Source organism: Elephantulus edwardii, unplaced genomic scaffold, assembly GCF_000299155.1.
Source record: "Elephantulus edwardii isolate Elephantulus edwardi_28Jun2011 unplaced genomic scaffold, EleEdw1.0 scaffold00006, whole genome shotgun sequence".
NCBI lineage: Eukaryota > Metazoa > Chordata > Mammalia > Macroscelidea > Macroscelididae > Elephantulus > Elephantulus edwardii.
In genome coordinates, this window is record NW_006399756.1 from 10,284,544 (window position 1) to 10,298,875 (window position 14,332).

Here is a 14,332-nt window from a genome sequence, read left to right on the forward strand (position 1 = left end):
AAAATTAAAAATATTTTCATAAAAAAATATTTTCATAGAAAAAATTGATTCTTTTTATGTGCTTCTAGTATCAAATGAGGGGAATAAAAGTACAGAAGGACCCAGAGGCTCACATACCTGCTCCGGGAGCTGGGGTTACAGACAGTGGACTTCAGCTCCCACATCATGACCCTGCCGTCACTCACGATGAGCGCGGCTGCATTCTCATTGACAGGACAGCACACCATACTGAATGGACGCACCGTTTTTGTCACTCTGATGGCATCACACTGGCTGCGAAGGTCATAGGTCAGCTCCTGGACAGGATCTGGATCTTAACAAAAAATTATTTCCTTTCCACCATTTTGAAAGCAACTGTATCAATACTAATATTATCTATTAAAATGTAAATAAAGCTTAAACGTGTAAAAAAAAATCAGCCCTTCACTAATTCAGAATATAAAGATGACTGACTTAGTAACTGTACACCCTTAGTTTATTCTTGTAAATACTATAAACAAGTCAGCTTGTTCTCAATATTTTTTTCACTAGTTTATTTACAAAATTCTAATACAAATTTGAACAAATTCTTTCAATTTCCCTTACCCTCCCAACCATCAAATTGTATAACCCAATGATTAATTCCCTCTTCCCCCTGCACATCCACATCCCCTGCTTCCAGCCTCTCCCACCCCTCCAGGATCCTTATACTCATTCTACAATAACAGTCTTATACAATATTTATCCTTGTGGGACTGAGTTAGTTCACGCAGCATAACTTTTAAAACAAAGAAAATGCTTTGAAAAAGAATCAAGAGAGATATCAGGTCATCATAACTTCCATCTATGGAAAGCTTTTAATTACTTGCTGTTAAGCTGAGTGTAGAGCAGTGAATAAATGTACCAGAAGACAAATCGATGCCTTTGGGTTGTGGTGCTAGAGAAGGGCACTAATGAGCCCATGGACTGCCAAAAGAATGAACAAATGACCTGGAGTGAGTGTAGCTAGGATGCGTTTTAGAGAGAAGGATCGTGAAACTTTGCCTTACATACTATGGGCATGTTGTTAGAAAGGGGCAGATCCTTGGAGAAAGTTATGATGTTCAGCAAAGTGGAGGGTGAGTGAAGGAGGGAAAGACCCTCAGTGGATTGACACACTGACTGCAACAACAGGCTCTTGTGTGAGAGATGAGACGCCACAGATTAAGGCAGGGTTCAGATCTGACATTCGCAGGGTCGCTATGAGTCATACCTGAATCAAAGGCACCTTACAAGACCATGGTAAACCTGAAGACAACATCCTCCACACAAGATGTGAAAATCAATTCTACTTTTAGAGTCTCTCATCTCCCCAAAGCACTGTTTCCATCCTCCAAGACAAGACAGGAAGTGGTAACAAAACACCCTGAAGATCTAGTAACTAATATCACTTTAACATGGAAATGACTAACGCCCTTCAAGATCAGAGCCCTGAGAGGATGTGCCTATAAAGATGGAGTGGGATCAACTTCTGCAGAAGAGTAATGTGCATGCAAATAAATGAGAGCTACTTGGGCCGTGGACATAGTCAAGAAGAAAGTACAGAATACTGTTTTCTCTGTTGTAGACAGAAGGTATACTGCTAAAAGTCCAAGACAGGGAGAGGGCTTAGGCTTGGATGCTTTTCTGCTTTTTATTTAAATCTTTCTAACACTTTGTCAAGGTAAACAGTAATCAGCTCTGGAAATTGGCTGGCATTTATCTGCCACATGGAACTTTAAAATTCCAAAGGAAAATATAATTAATAATATGTGTAACTCACCTGGCTCATCATTTGAAGTGCTGAAAACACTACTGTAAGATCTTCGAACACGTAAGGTTATGCAACCATTTTCATGTAGGCAAAATAAACCATCACGCTGAAAGCAGGGTATTACCTTCAAAAGAGATGATGTATTTATTTCCAAAAACATATACTATGAAACTCATAAACTCACATTCAGAGAACATGAGCCAAAAAAAAAACACACTACTAAATGAACATTTAAAAAGTATTTTGCTGAAATAAAAAAAAAATTTGTCTTTTCAGATGTCTATCTCAGTAACTATCTCCAGATCAGTCAAAAGAATTTTCAGAACAAACCTAAAACCAATTAAAAGCACAGAAATATAAGGACTATAAAGTGATACTGCCAAGAGCTGAAAGTAAAGCAAAGACTTTAAAAGCAAGATTATGGTTAGTCAATCTTGGTCTTTGCAGTTACTTGCTATGCACAGGAAAGCTGGACCAATCACTAAGGATGATAGAAGAAGAACTGATGCCTTTGAGCTGTGGTGCTGGAGAAGAGTATTGAATATACCATGGACTGCTAGGAGGACAAAAAAGTTGGTCCTGGAGAGGGTGAAGACAGGTTGTTCCTTGGATGCAAAGATTCTGAAGCTTTGTCTGACATACTCTGGACATGTTGTAAGGTGGAACCAATCCTTGGAGGGGGACGTCATGCTTGGGAGGGTGGACGGACAATGTAGGAAAGAAAGACACTCAATGAGGTGGACTAACTCGGTGACTGGAGTAATGGGGGTCAGTATATCAGAGACAATAAGATTGGCACAGGATAGAGTAGGATTTAGGGCTGTTGTACACAGGGTTGCTATGTCGCAGGTGTCTTGATGGCACATAACAACAACAACAATTAGAATTTAGTCACAAACAATCTGTCTCCTTTGGGCTTGTAACTAACAAACTGCAAGTACCTGGAGAAATGGAACTCCTGTTCGCTCGATGGCAATCACACCCACTGTCTGATTCACCTCGAGATCAAGGATCAGAATCTCCCGAGGGTAGAGTAATAGCATGTGATTCCTCTTGGAAGGGAGATATGCCAACTGAAGGCAATCATTCAGGGTCACAAAGTCAGCACTGAAAAAGCAAACGTTCACTTCAGGCATCAAGAAATGAGTCGAAGACGCTAATAAATCCTTTAACTTTGTACTTTTCACAAAAACGTCACCAACGAGAAAGTATCACTACTTTCCAAAATGGCCAACATGGGTTCGCTTGAAACACTCAGGCTGCCCAAATCTCAGTTGTGAAGAAAAGATTGTTTGCACTGGCTGTGCACTTCCATGTTCTGGTTGTCGAAAAATTTAAAGTTAATAAGTATTTTATCTGTGATAGGAGATGGGAACCAGCAAGCAAGAACTATATTGGTACTCAAATGGCAGTGTTTGCATTTGTCTTTTATAATGTAAAAAATACTAGACAGACTGCTGGATTGCTAAAATAAAAATTCAGGATTGAAACAAAATGTTCAAGGTATTTAATGTACTGGAGTATAAGGAGTCAATGATACTAATTATCCATGTAGCCTTGAGCTCCTTACTACTTCCTCCTCTTTTTTTTTTTTTACTTCCTCTTCTTTAGACTCAGTTTCTCCACTGTCAGTGAAAGGGGACACTAGGCCCTCTCTACCTAGGATCTCTTCCTGGTCAATGAATCCAGTGGGGCTTGGACTGCACCTGCATTCACTTTAAACTACGATGGAACCTTTTCAAAACAAAGTGGTATTATCTATTTGCCTGTACCACACTATCTTTAGAACTGCAACAAAACTGTAACTGTAAGGGGGTCAGAAAATACTTGAAGACCTTCAGGAAATTATTTTGTAATTTGTGATTATTATGTAACCACAACTATTTTTATATTAAGTATCAAGAGGAGTAGACATAATAACCACGCAATATTTTCTTTTTAAATAGTAATTTTATTAAAGTATTTTATAATTGAAAATTAATTTCTAGAATTAGAGAGTGATTTGGACTATATTAAAATTCTCGCCCTTCCACTTCCTAGGTAGGTGAACTTGAGTAACAAACATATTCAAAATTATCTGGACTCAGTTTCCTCATCTGCAAAATGGGAATGGCATTACTACCCTAGATCATATCAAAACTACCAAAGCATGTAAAAACACCTACAGCAGTTTTTTTTGAAAGGTAAGTAATTTACTTTTGAAGCAAATGTTCAAGATGCTTTACGTGACAGAGCATATGACATACATAAATTATCATTTATACTTTATACTTCTACAACCATTTATACTGGTAAATATTTATGACAGGGCAGCGATGAAAATGAATCTGTAAATTCTCCTAAGATATCAAAGTAGCAATCTTATATAACTTTGGCAAAAGAGAGTGAATGAAATAATTAGTGCTTTTAATAAGTCTATGATTTAATATAAAATTATATTATAATACAAAATTATATTTACATGCAAATTCAGAAAGCATTTGCAAAACAATTTCTATTTTTTTCAGAAAGTTGTATACAAAATATAGATCTAAATAATTTCAGCATATTAAAAATGTAGACTATAAACTAAGTCCAAAAACCCTGTTAGAGCATTAAAAATGCAAGAACAATCACAGCCCTATATAAAAGAAAAAAACCCCAACTATTTCTAAGGCATGCAATCAATCATTTATAATAAAACTTTATTCAGAAGCTACTTCTTACATAAATAATACGCAGCAGTTACTAAATAAACGCTTGCCAAGTATTAATCACTATTTTAGTGCTTATTATGTGTATTAGAGGAGTTCTGGTAGCTTAGTTCATGGCGGGTTGCAATTAATACAAAGGCATCATATCTGGTGGTCTGAAGCCACCACATGCTGATAGGATGGAGACGAGGAGTCTCCTTTCTTTAAGATTCATGGCCCTGGAAACCTGGCGGAATGTGGCCAAGTCAGAATCAACTCAACAGCACTAAGTTTGGTTTTTATTGTATGTATCCATTCTTACCACATCCTATAAAACCCCTTATAGCCCTACTTCAAACATAGGAAAGTATTTGAGAGAAAGCTCTGGTGTCATAGTACATGGGGACTTGCACTGATATCCCAAAGGTGGCGCCTCTCCAATAGTTAGAATACACATTGGCTCTAAGGGAGAAAGATGGGCAATCTCTTCCTGGACAACTTATAGCCTCTTCAAAACCCAATGGAGTCAAAGGCCATTTCCCCAGATCTCTGGTCCTTAACGAGAACTGAGAACACTTTCACTTGCAAAAGGAAAAACCCCTATTTTACTGGTTAAGAATAAATGCATCTTAATCAAGATGTATCTAAAAGGAAAATGCAGTCAAAACTGGGGTGAAATTTTAGTGTACTGAACAACCTAACCTTCCTTTCACATTGCTAGAAATAAAACTCAGGCAGTCAGTCAACAATTTTGCTCTATAAATATCAGTGGGTATTATTTTGCATAACTAGTGAGAAAAGAAATCATGTACAAATTTGACTCTCCTCTGCACAGAAAATAAGGAGTGTGAGTGGGTGTGTATGTGTGTGGGTGGATGGGGGTGTGTGTGTGTGTGTGTGTGAATCCAGAATTAAAGATAGGAAAGAGTAAGTTGAAGAAGAAACCAACGTTACTACAGCTCTAACAATGATGCTATCATACCTGGTACACACGAAAATGCTGTTTGTTTCAAACCTTTAACTTACCTAGGTTTCTCCTGAGTGATCAAAACTTTCACTTTATTAAGTGCCTTCTTGGCCCCGGTGGCTGCAGCTTGCTTGTTATGAGCTGGGCTGGAGTGCGGGCTGGAGATGTACACTTTCTTTCCAGGGCCAGAAGGCGGCTTGGATGGAGAGAAGTCAGAGATGAATATAATACCCTCACTGGTGAGCACTGAATGGAGAGAAACAAAACCCTGATTAAAGTTTAATCAGCTTTAGCGGTTTTATCCCAGTACAATTTCAAAAGCAAGGTAATGATCATTTGAATACAGAGCTGGCAGTCCAAGCATGGTGGGAACGCTTCCCAAGCTGAAAAGGAACAGGTGGCCCATTACCATTCATCAGAGGGCTCCATACCCAGCATCCTAAATGACTGCTTTCTATTAAAGACACCAGAAGGTTACTGGCAGAACGAACAAATGTTTGTTCTTTCAACTAGATTCAGTACACGAACTATCATGAAAAACCTCTTCTTGTTATATCCCAAAACTTCACATTGTAATGACTTTTCAAAATTAAAAAAAGTTACAGAGGAATAAAAGGCCTAGATACAAGAGGCCCTGCATATTCTAATTAGCTAAGCTCAAATATTTGATTTGTGCTACTGAATTTTTTATGATTATCATGAGCTTGAGCAGCTTGAGTCACTAAGTCTAAACACATTTTCTTCTTACGCATCAGCTTAAGTCTCAGGACATCTAAGGAGTGTCCTTTCCCATTTACATTTGGGGAGGGGGAGGGGTGGGAGGAAGAGTGTGGCATCGCCTTAAATGTGACTGAAATATTCAAGGCAGGCAGCACCACTCAGCAATATATGTTTTTCTTCTTGATGATAGAAACTCCCTGATGGCAGAAATCTCCACCTTGGACCTCCATCTCAAACGAATCCCAAGGTCTCAAAACAGAGCTTAACACAAAGTACTCAAGAATTAGCTACTGGATGACTGAAAAAGAAGGTTTTAACAACAACAAATATTAGAGTCACAAAAATAACTTTATAAGCAAGTCTACTTTTCAAAGTAGTTTTTCAATGAAAAAACCACCTCTTCTACATGAAAAGGTTCCTTTTGGCCTAGTCTCTGAGTTACATACATCTGTTTATGGTACTCAACTAATGGTATAAAGTAGAATTTGTCCTTAAAAAGGAAGAACTTAAGTTGGACACAGACTAAATGAAACTCTGAATGTGAGTTTTTGAAGTGTTCCAAGAAAGACATTTATAGTCCTGTCTGACAGAATCAACTCTTCCTGCGCAATGTAACCTGAGGTGAAGGTGAGGCTGGCTAACTTAATTACAAAATATTCACAAATGATAGGAGCTTGTGATTCACTATCTGCATCAGCCATTGTAACAGGACAGGTATGCAACGTAGAGAGGCGTCTATTACATATAATATGAATTGCTACACGTCTCACTCATTTCGCACAAGCAAATACTACTCACGTGTTAGGTGTGAGGGATCAAAAGGGTCAAAAGAAAACGAAAGGATGTTATCTGCATAGCTCTTCTTCCAAAGCTTGGTGCCAGTGTCTGCATTCCACAGCACAATGTAATTCGGAGGGTGGATGGCGAGCAGCAAATCCCGGGAAGCATCCTGATTCCACAGCCATTGCAAGTCTGCGGGGAAGCCCAAGCACAAAGGGGACATCCTGAAACCGTCACGTCCACAGACACTGCTGACTTGCCCTCAAGACTTAGGCTCTTAGACTATATGCCCAAATATTATATATGTATGTATGTGTGTGTAACCAAAAAAGTTAATTTTATTAAAAAATTAGATACCTTGTAAAAATCTCCAGTTGGACATTTTTAAGCAATCAGAAATATGACTTCAAATAAAATAAAATCTAAAACCGTTTTTTAGCAGTTTGCAGTAAAATAAAAAGGTCATTTCCATTGTTGTTGTTAGGTGCCATGGAGTTGACTACAGTGACCCTTGCCACATCCTGTATCACCCTCACGACCTCTAACAAGCATAAGCCCATTGCTCCGGTCACTGTGTCAACCCATCTTGGGGACAGTCTTCTCTCTGCGTGAACTCCCGACACGATGTCTTTCTTGAGGTTGGCCTTTCCTGACAGCGCGTCCAAAGCATCTGAGATGAAGTGTCACCATCTCTGCCTCTAAAGAGCACTCCGATTTTACAAAACTCAGTTCCTCAGAGACTCTGAGCAGTGCCTGTGTAACACTACCTAATGAAACTCTACAAGTTTTATCATTATTTTAAAAAATTCATGGAAAAAGATATTTATGAACACGCAGTTCACAAAGACATAGCTCAGCACCTAGTGAATATTATACACCCAATAAAGTGTTATTGGGAAAGCCACTCAATCGAACTGTTGGGTCTAAAGTCTACAGTATTGATCTTAAGTGAATACTACAAATAAAGAAAAATGAATAGTCTATATAAATGTGAGAATAAAATTCTGATCATCTCTGTCAAAATAATTAAGCACCAAGGCTTAATTCAAATTAACAGCTCAGGCCAGTTGACTTATAGTTTGTTGTTGTTGTTGTTATGTGCTGTTGAGACGCTTGCGACTCACAGTGACCCTATGTACAACAGCCCTAACTCCTCTGTCCTGGGCCAATCGCACCGTCTCCGATACACCCATCCCGATTACCCCAGTCACTGAATCAATCCAACTCATAGAGGGCACTTCCCCTTCTGTACTGTCCCTCCACCCTACCAAGCATGATGTCCCTCAATTTTTAACAGTTTCATCTCTCTCATGATATAACTCAATGAGGCTGACATTGGTATTAGGAAGAGTTGCCTAAGCACAAATGGTAGAGATTTGAGGACCTACCACCAGTGACTGATAAGGAAAAGACCATGCGGCTCAAGTCAGGAGAACAGAACTGACCCAACCATCAGGAGCTGATCGGGAGAGGGTGAACAAGGGATGAACGGACACCCCAGGGGATGGCTGCACGGAAGCACTGGGCACGGGCGCTCTGCTCACCCTGGATGGGCTTGGTGTGTTCTTGGATCTCACACTGAGCTACTCCCGCGGCCACATCCCAAACCAGGATCTTCCCGCTGACGTCAGCAGAGGCTAAGCGCAACGAGTAGGGAGAGCCAATGTTATGGTGATAATTCTCTCTGGCCCATTTAACCTAGTTTGTAAAAAAATCAAGTCAACTAAGTACTCACACTAGACAAAAGGAAACATACATTTCCACAAAGCAATTAGAACTGAAATGACATGAGTATTATAAGAATATTATTTAGTAAGAATAAACAGCAAACTAGTTTCCATACTAAAAGTTATACATTTTTATCATTGTGAGTATATTTCTAAAGTTGTCATTAAAATATATTTTAAAAATCACCATGTTTCCGCCTTTAAAATATAAAAAAATGCCTAGCGTTAATGATTTTGGAAATCCACATTAATTCTCAAAGAAGCCATGGATATTAGTATTTCTAAAATTTCATTGTGCTACCAAACCCAAGCCCACTGCTATCAAGGCAAATTCTGAGTCACAGCTACCCTGGAGGACAGAGTGGGGCAGCCAGTCGGCTTCCACTGCTTTGATCTCTAAGGACGACACAGACTGCCACACCCAACAGGGCTGAACCATGCACCTTTTGGTTAGCAGGCAAGTTCTTAAGTGCTACACCACCAGGGCTCCTTTATTTAAAATAAATCAAAACCAAATCCACTGCCATCAAGCTGATCCTGACCCACAGCAACTCTGTAGGACAGCACAGAACTGGTTCAGGGCTCCCGAGGCTGGCAAGTTTGAACCATCGACCGACCTGTAGATTAGCAATCAAGTGCCTTAACCACGGGACCACTGTTGTGGTGGTGGTGCTGGTGGTAGTGTACCATCAAGTCAGAATCGACCCAGAGCTGACCTTCCAGCTGGTGTTCTGAGGCAGTAAATCGCACAGGAGGAGACTGCCCACTCTTCTTCCGTGGATCAAGGCTTCGCGCTGCATGCCTTCGGAACTGCAGCACAGCTTCTTATCATTAGGCCACCAGAGCTCCCTGGAGAACGTCTTTAATTATTATGTCCCACAAAATCCAAATTCACTATCTTGGAATCAGTTCTAACTCACAGCATCCCTCCACTGGATTTCCCAAGTTCTAAATCTTCCTGCGGGGAAGATGCTGATCTTTCTCCCTTGGAGCAGCTGGTGGATTCAAACTCCTGAACAATTGATTGTGTTACACACTATCTCATCAGATCTACTTTTAATTATGATCGAATATCTAAAAACCTGAAATTCTGACAGAAGATATTTTTCTGTATTTTATTCTCCCAACTAAGAGGCAATAACCAATAGATACAAAAACTTTGCTGGAGGAAAATCGGGTGGGGGGGGGGGAATTCCACAAGTTCTTACAAAATTTGGGGAAAAATATTTCTCTCTTAAAAAAAGAACACCCAACTATATCTCTTCATACCTTTAAGAATTCACAAAAATATAATGTGTACATTAAAAAGACGAAATCTATTTGATCTAAAAAGAGAGAGAGAGAGAGAGAGAGAGAGAGAGAATGAGAATGAATTCTAGGGCACCAGCCCCTGGTTCAATTCCTAGAATGTGACTATTGAAGAGCAAGGAATAAAATAAACAGTCCTTACTATCAGCCAAGAAGCTCTAATGATGCTGACCCAAAGGCAGAGCCTCTCTGAAGGTTCACATCCAGCAGTGGCTCCGTGAGTAAAAGTTGGGCAATCTCCTTCCACGTGATTATAACCCGTGAATGGTGACCCGACCCCCTTGGTTCTGGCAGGCCTTATGTCCTCTGGACATGACATCTCTGTTCCAAGTTTGGGGCTACTGATCTGGTCCAGCCCCTCTGGCCCCTTTGAACAACAGCACCACACTCATCCTGAACTAAAGTGGTCAAGTTCCGACTCTTTGTCACCTCAATGGCTACATCTTTGCCCCTTGACCACGGCCCCACCCTTTGAGGCCCTAGAGGTTGTGCTCCTAATGTTTGAGACCAAGATAGTTCTACTTACTACCTCTGTTCCTTCTCTCCTCAAGGACAAGGTTCTGGTTTTGTTGGCCTCCTAACCCTTCAGGCCTCTTGGATCTCTGCCAGTCTCTGCCATGCTCAGGTAAGCGTTAAGCTAGAGAGATAGCTTTACCAGTAAGCACCTGGAGGGACCCTACACCTCCACCAGGAAGCCTGAAGGCGCTCCGCTCTGTCACTCCCTGGGCTGACAAGCCTAGCTCTGCTGACTACAGTCCAGAGGCATCAGGTACTCAGCTCTTCCACCCTGTAGTTTGTGGCTCCCATCATCCTACCTTAGACTCTTTGTCTTTGTGTTTTTAGGTGCTGCTGAGTCAACTGTGACTCACAGAAACCCTATGAACAGCAGATCAAAACCTCACCCTGACCCACACCATCCTCACAATCTCTACCACGCTCAAGCCCACTGCTGCAATCATTGTGTCAATTCATTCTGTTGAGGGTCTTTGTCCCTTTCACTGACCCTCACTTATCTAAGCACAATGTCCTTTCTAAGGACAGATAGCTCCTGACAACATGCCCAAAGCAAGAGAGATGAAGTTTCACCACCTATGCCTTTAAGGATCACACTGACTCCAAAGGCGTTCCTAAATAGCTCTTCTTCTCAACTTTGTTTTATTTCCTGCCAAAACCACAGCGTAGCCTCCTGGATGCCCTCACTATCTCCAACTTAGTCTGTGTCCAACACGCCTTTTCTACGTCAGCAAGAGTGCCTTTCTTATACAATGCAGCTCCATCCTGTCTCCGACTTAAAAATCCAAACTCTCTGTAGTCTTAGGTTAGATTGATCTCTCTGGCTGTCTCTTTTACCACTCTCACAAATGCATCCAGGATAGTTGTCAACAACCAGTTACTTTTCTGTCTATTCTTCCTCGTGCTTGCAATGTTACTTCCATGACTTCTCAGTTGGCTAACTACTGTTTGAGCATTCTCTAATCGGGAATGCCTTTTTTTGCCTCTCCCCACCCTCACAAGTAGGTGAGATTGTTTCCACACAGCACATCATGCATGTCTCATTTAGCATGCAGTACTGATGCCGTGGTTTTGTTTTTCTCAATACACAACCTTTACCCAGGGGCTTTGACCTCAACATCCTCAACAAAGACTCAGTGCTTAACACTAATACATGAATAAGTAGCGTAATAAGTAGCAGGACCAGTGTTTTTATTATCAGCTTAAAAATTACTTAAGAACTAGCATTTAATTGCTCATCTGATTTCACATTAAGTCAGATATGATAGCCTGCACCAAAAAGATTACAGATTAAAAGCTAAAAAAAATCAAAACAAAACCAACTAAAAAAAAACCCATACAAAATCCACTGACACCAAATCAATTCCAGTTCACAGTGACCCTATGGCATAGAACATAATTCCCCAGGGACTTCCAAGGCTATAAATCTTTGCAACGCAAATGGTCTCATCGTTCTCCTGCAGAGTGGTGGGTGGATTTGAACCACTTACCTTTTGGTTAACAGCCAGGTGTTACGATAGTGCCACCATGGCTCCTACTTGAAAGTCAGTCAACATTTCACACCAAAAAAAGCTAGTGGCATTTAAAACTGTGGAAAATTGAAAATACAACCTACGGGGTCACAGTGGGCTTGGACTCACCTTGACAACATCAGCTTTATGCTTCTCTAGAACTTGGAGAGTCTGGGCAGTGTTGGAATCGCTCACAACCACAAGCGAATGACATCCATAAGCAATTAAACCTTGCCAGCCCCTGACAAGACAGTAATGTTCAAACTTAAGTATCTATGGAAAAGCAGAACTAAACTTCTCTCATGTCTTCTTAGATAAATCTAATTAAAATGTTACCACCACCAGCACCATTACTTCTAAGCCCAGAAGTCAGTATTTGACATATTCCCATTTAAGTAAAAGGTCCACGTTTTAAAATGCTTATTGAAATTCATTTTTTCATTCTGTAAAAAGGTCATTAACAAACACTCATATGGTCATGAAAAGGTATAAAGGACAGCTGAGCTGTCTCTGTACTTGCCTTTATTAGAGGCACTGTTTTACTCAACTCTGAACTTTAGGAAACACAAAGTGCTTGCCACCACACTAGCTAAATCATCTGCGGCTCAGCTCTGGGGGCCCGGGGATAAGAAAATGTGCGGCCAATCACTAGCAGTTCAGCTATGAGTCACACAAGCATCACCTTTCCAGGCAGATGAAAGGACAAAGGCTGGACATCGATGCCGGTTTCCGTCATCTTGACAACATTGTCAGGAGCCCCAGCAATAGAATTGTGCCCATCTATGTGTATTATTTAATCCCTCCCCAGAGCTGCAGTGTTATTTTCTACAGCAAAATAGCAGAAAGTAAAAGACCTGTTGTGGATGGAAGGGTCCTAGAGAAAAGCCAGAAAGGATCGGGCGGACTGTCGAAGGAGCAAATGTGAAAAATCGAGATTAGAGAAATACAAGTGAGAATGGGGGAGATGACGCGGGTAGGGGCTTTGGTGGTGGAGAGAGAGAAGTCCAGCAGTTGGAAGAGGAGCAGGAATGTCATATGACAAGGAAGAGAGGAGGCCCCAAAGAGAAACATGAATGGGCCCAAAAGGCCAGATGCAGTTGCACAGGGGAATCTTGCAAGGTGGGATACTGCTTCCTTTTTCTTTCTTTGCACTGATTAATAACAACAGCATTTGGCACCCAGCGTCCGTGAGGCCGGACCAGCCACAGTGTAACCTCGCATTCCTTCCCCCCCTTACAAACTTCTGGCCGAGCCTGAGCGGCCTCGCGCCCGTCGCCCTCACCAGTCCACTGCCGACTTGTTGTGGGCGCTGAGGGCCCCCGTGAGGGTGCGAGCCGACACCTTGAAATTGACCGTGTAGGGCAACATCGCGGACCCCGCCCTCGGCGCCTGCCAGCAAGCCGGAAACCGCGGCCCCTGCGCTTCCGTTCCAAGCCTTGTCCGGGTGGCCCCGGGGACGCGGCGGATCAGTTCCGCTGGAACCAAGGTTCCACTGCCCGGAAGTTCCGTCTCCTCCAGGCTCAGGGGCCTCAGGGTTCCTTCGCCTCCGGCTTCCGCCACGCCTGCTTCCCTTGCTCTAAGGTTCCGTCGCTTCCTGGACGGGCCACTTTAGCATAAAGTCTGGGGTTTTATTTCACTTGTCTGTGCAGGTCGGGGCAGTTACTGCAGCCCCAGCTTCTCCCTCCTCATAGCTCTTTTCTTCACTGGGAACTCCATAGGCTTCTGTGCTTTGCTGGAAATCGTGACAAAATAGGAACTGATATCCCAGTTTGCCTTTCTGCCTTTGATCAATTGACATAGGGCGCTATAATCAACGCCAAGCAATGTGTTGGACATCGGTGGTCGAAATGAGCAAGACGACTCTCTCATGGAGCTTACAGAATAAAGAAAGAATGTTAATGTATTGACTAAAATTGATTTAATTAAAGGTTAGCCTTAAAGGTTAAAAGAAATAATTTGAAAACGGAAGCCTAAGGTCTTGGAAAATCTCCTTTAACTTGATAAAAATATAAGTGAATTGAGGGGAAGCGGTGGGCAGGGAGAAAAGTGCAAGAATGAATGAATGGAAACCCTAAGTCTCTGTAAACTTTCATTAAAATAATTTTTTAAAAAACCCATATATATAACCCTAACCCAGAGACCATCTGGCTGTTTATCTGTTGTTTTAAGATTTTCCATGTTTCTTCTTTACCTGCTAGGTGGCACCTACCATCTAATCTCTACCATCTGTCTTTAAAATCAGACACAATCTCCCTTCTAGCGCCACAGCCCTTGACTCATTTCCTTTCCAGCTGTGGTTTTTGCGGATCTTTCTCTGCTGCAACACATTTTTAGCTCCTTGATATTCAGAAAAAGAACCATAT

General features: G+C 41.4%; 1 protein-coding gene across 1 annotated transcript in view; it reads right to left on the minus strand.

Annotated features, from left to right (window-relative positions):
- Positions 1-13,337, minus strand: part of WDR11 (WD repeat domain 11) — a 44,618-nt gene extending 31,281 nt beyond the window's left edge. Inside the window, exons 1-8 of the mRNA XM_006880147.1 lie at positions 13,252-13,337; positions 12,099-12,210; positions 8,455-8,608; positions 6,929-7,102; positions 5,470-5,656; positions 2,713-2,878; positions 1,781-1,895; positions 118-313 (exon numbers count right to left, since the gene is read on the minus strand). Coding sequence (XP_006880209.1) covers positions 118-313; positions 1,781-1,895; positions 2,713-2,878; positions 5,470-5,656; positions 6,929-7,102; positions 8,455-8,608; positions 12,099-12,210; positions 13,252-13,337 — 1,190 coding nt within the window. The remainder of the gene's footprint in view (positions 1-117; positions 314-1,780; positions 1,896-2,712; positions 2,879-5,469; positions 5,657-6,928; positions 7,103-8,454; positions 8,609-12,098; positions 12,211-13,251) is intronic.
- Between the last annotated feature and the right edge of the window lie 995 nt (positions 13,338-14,332).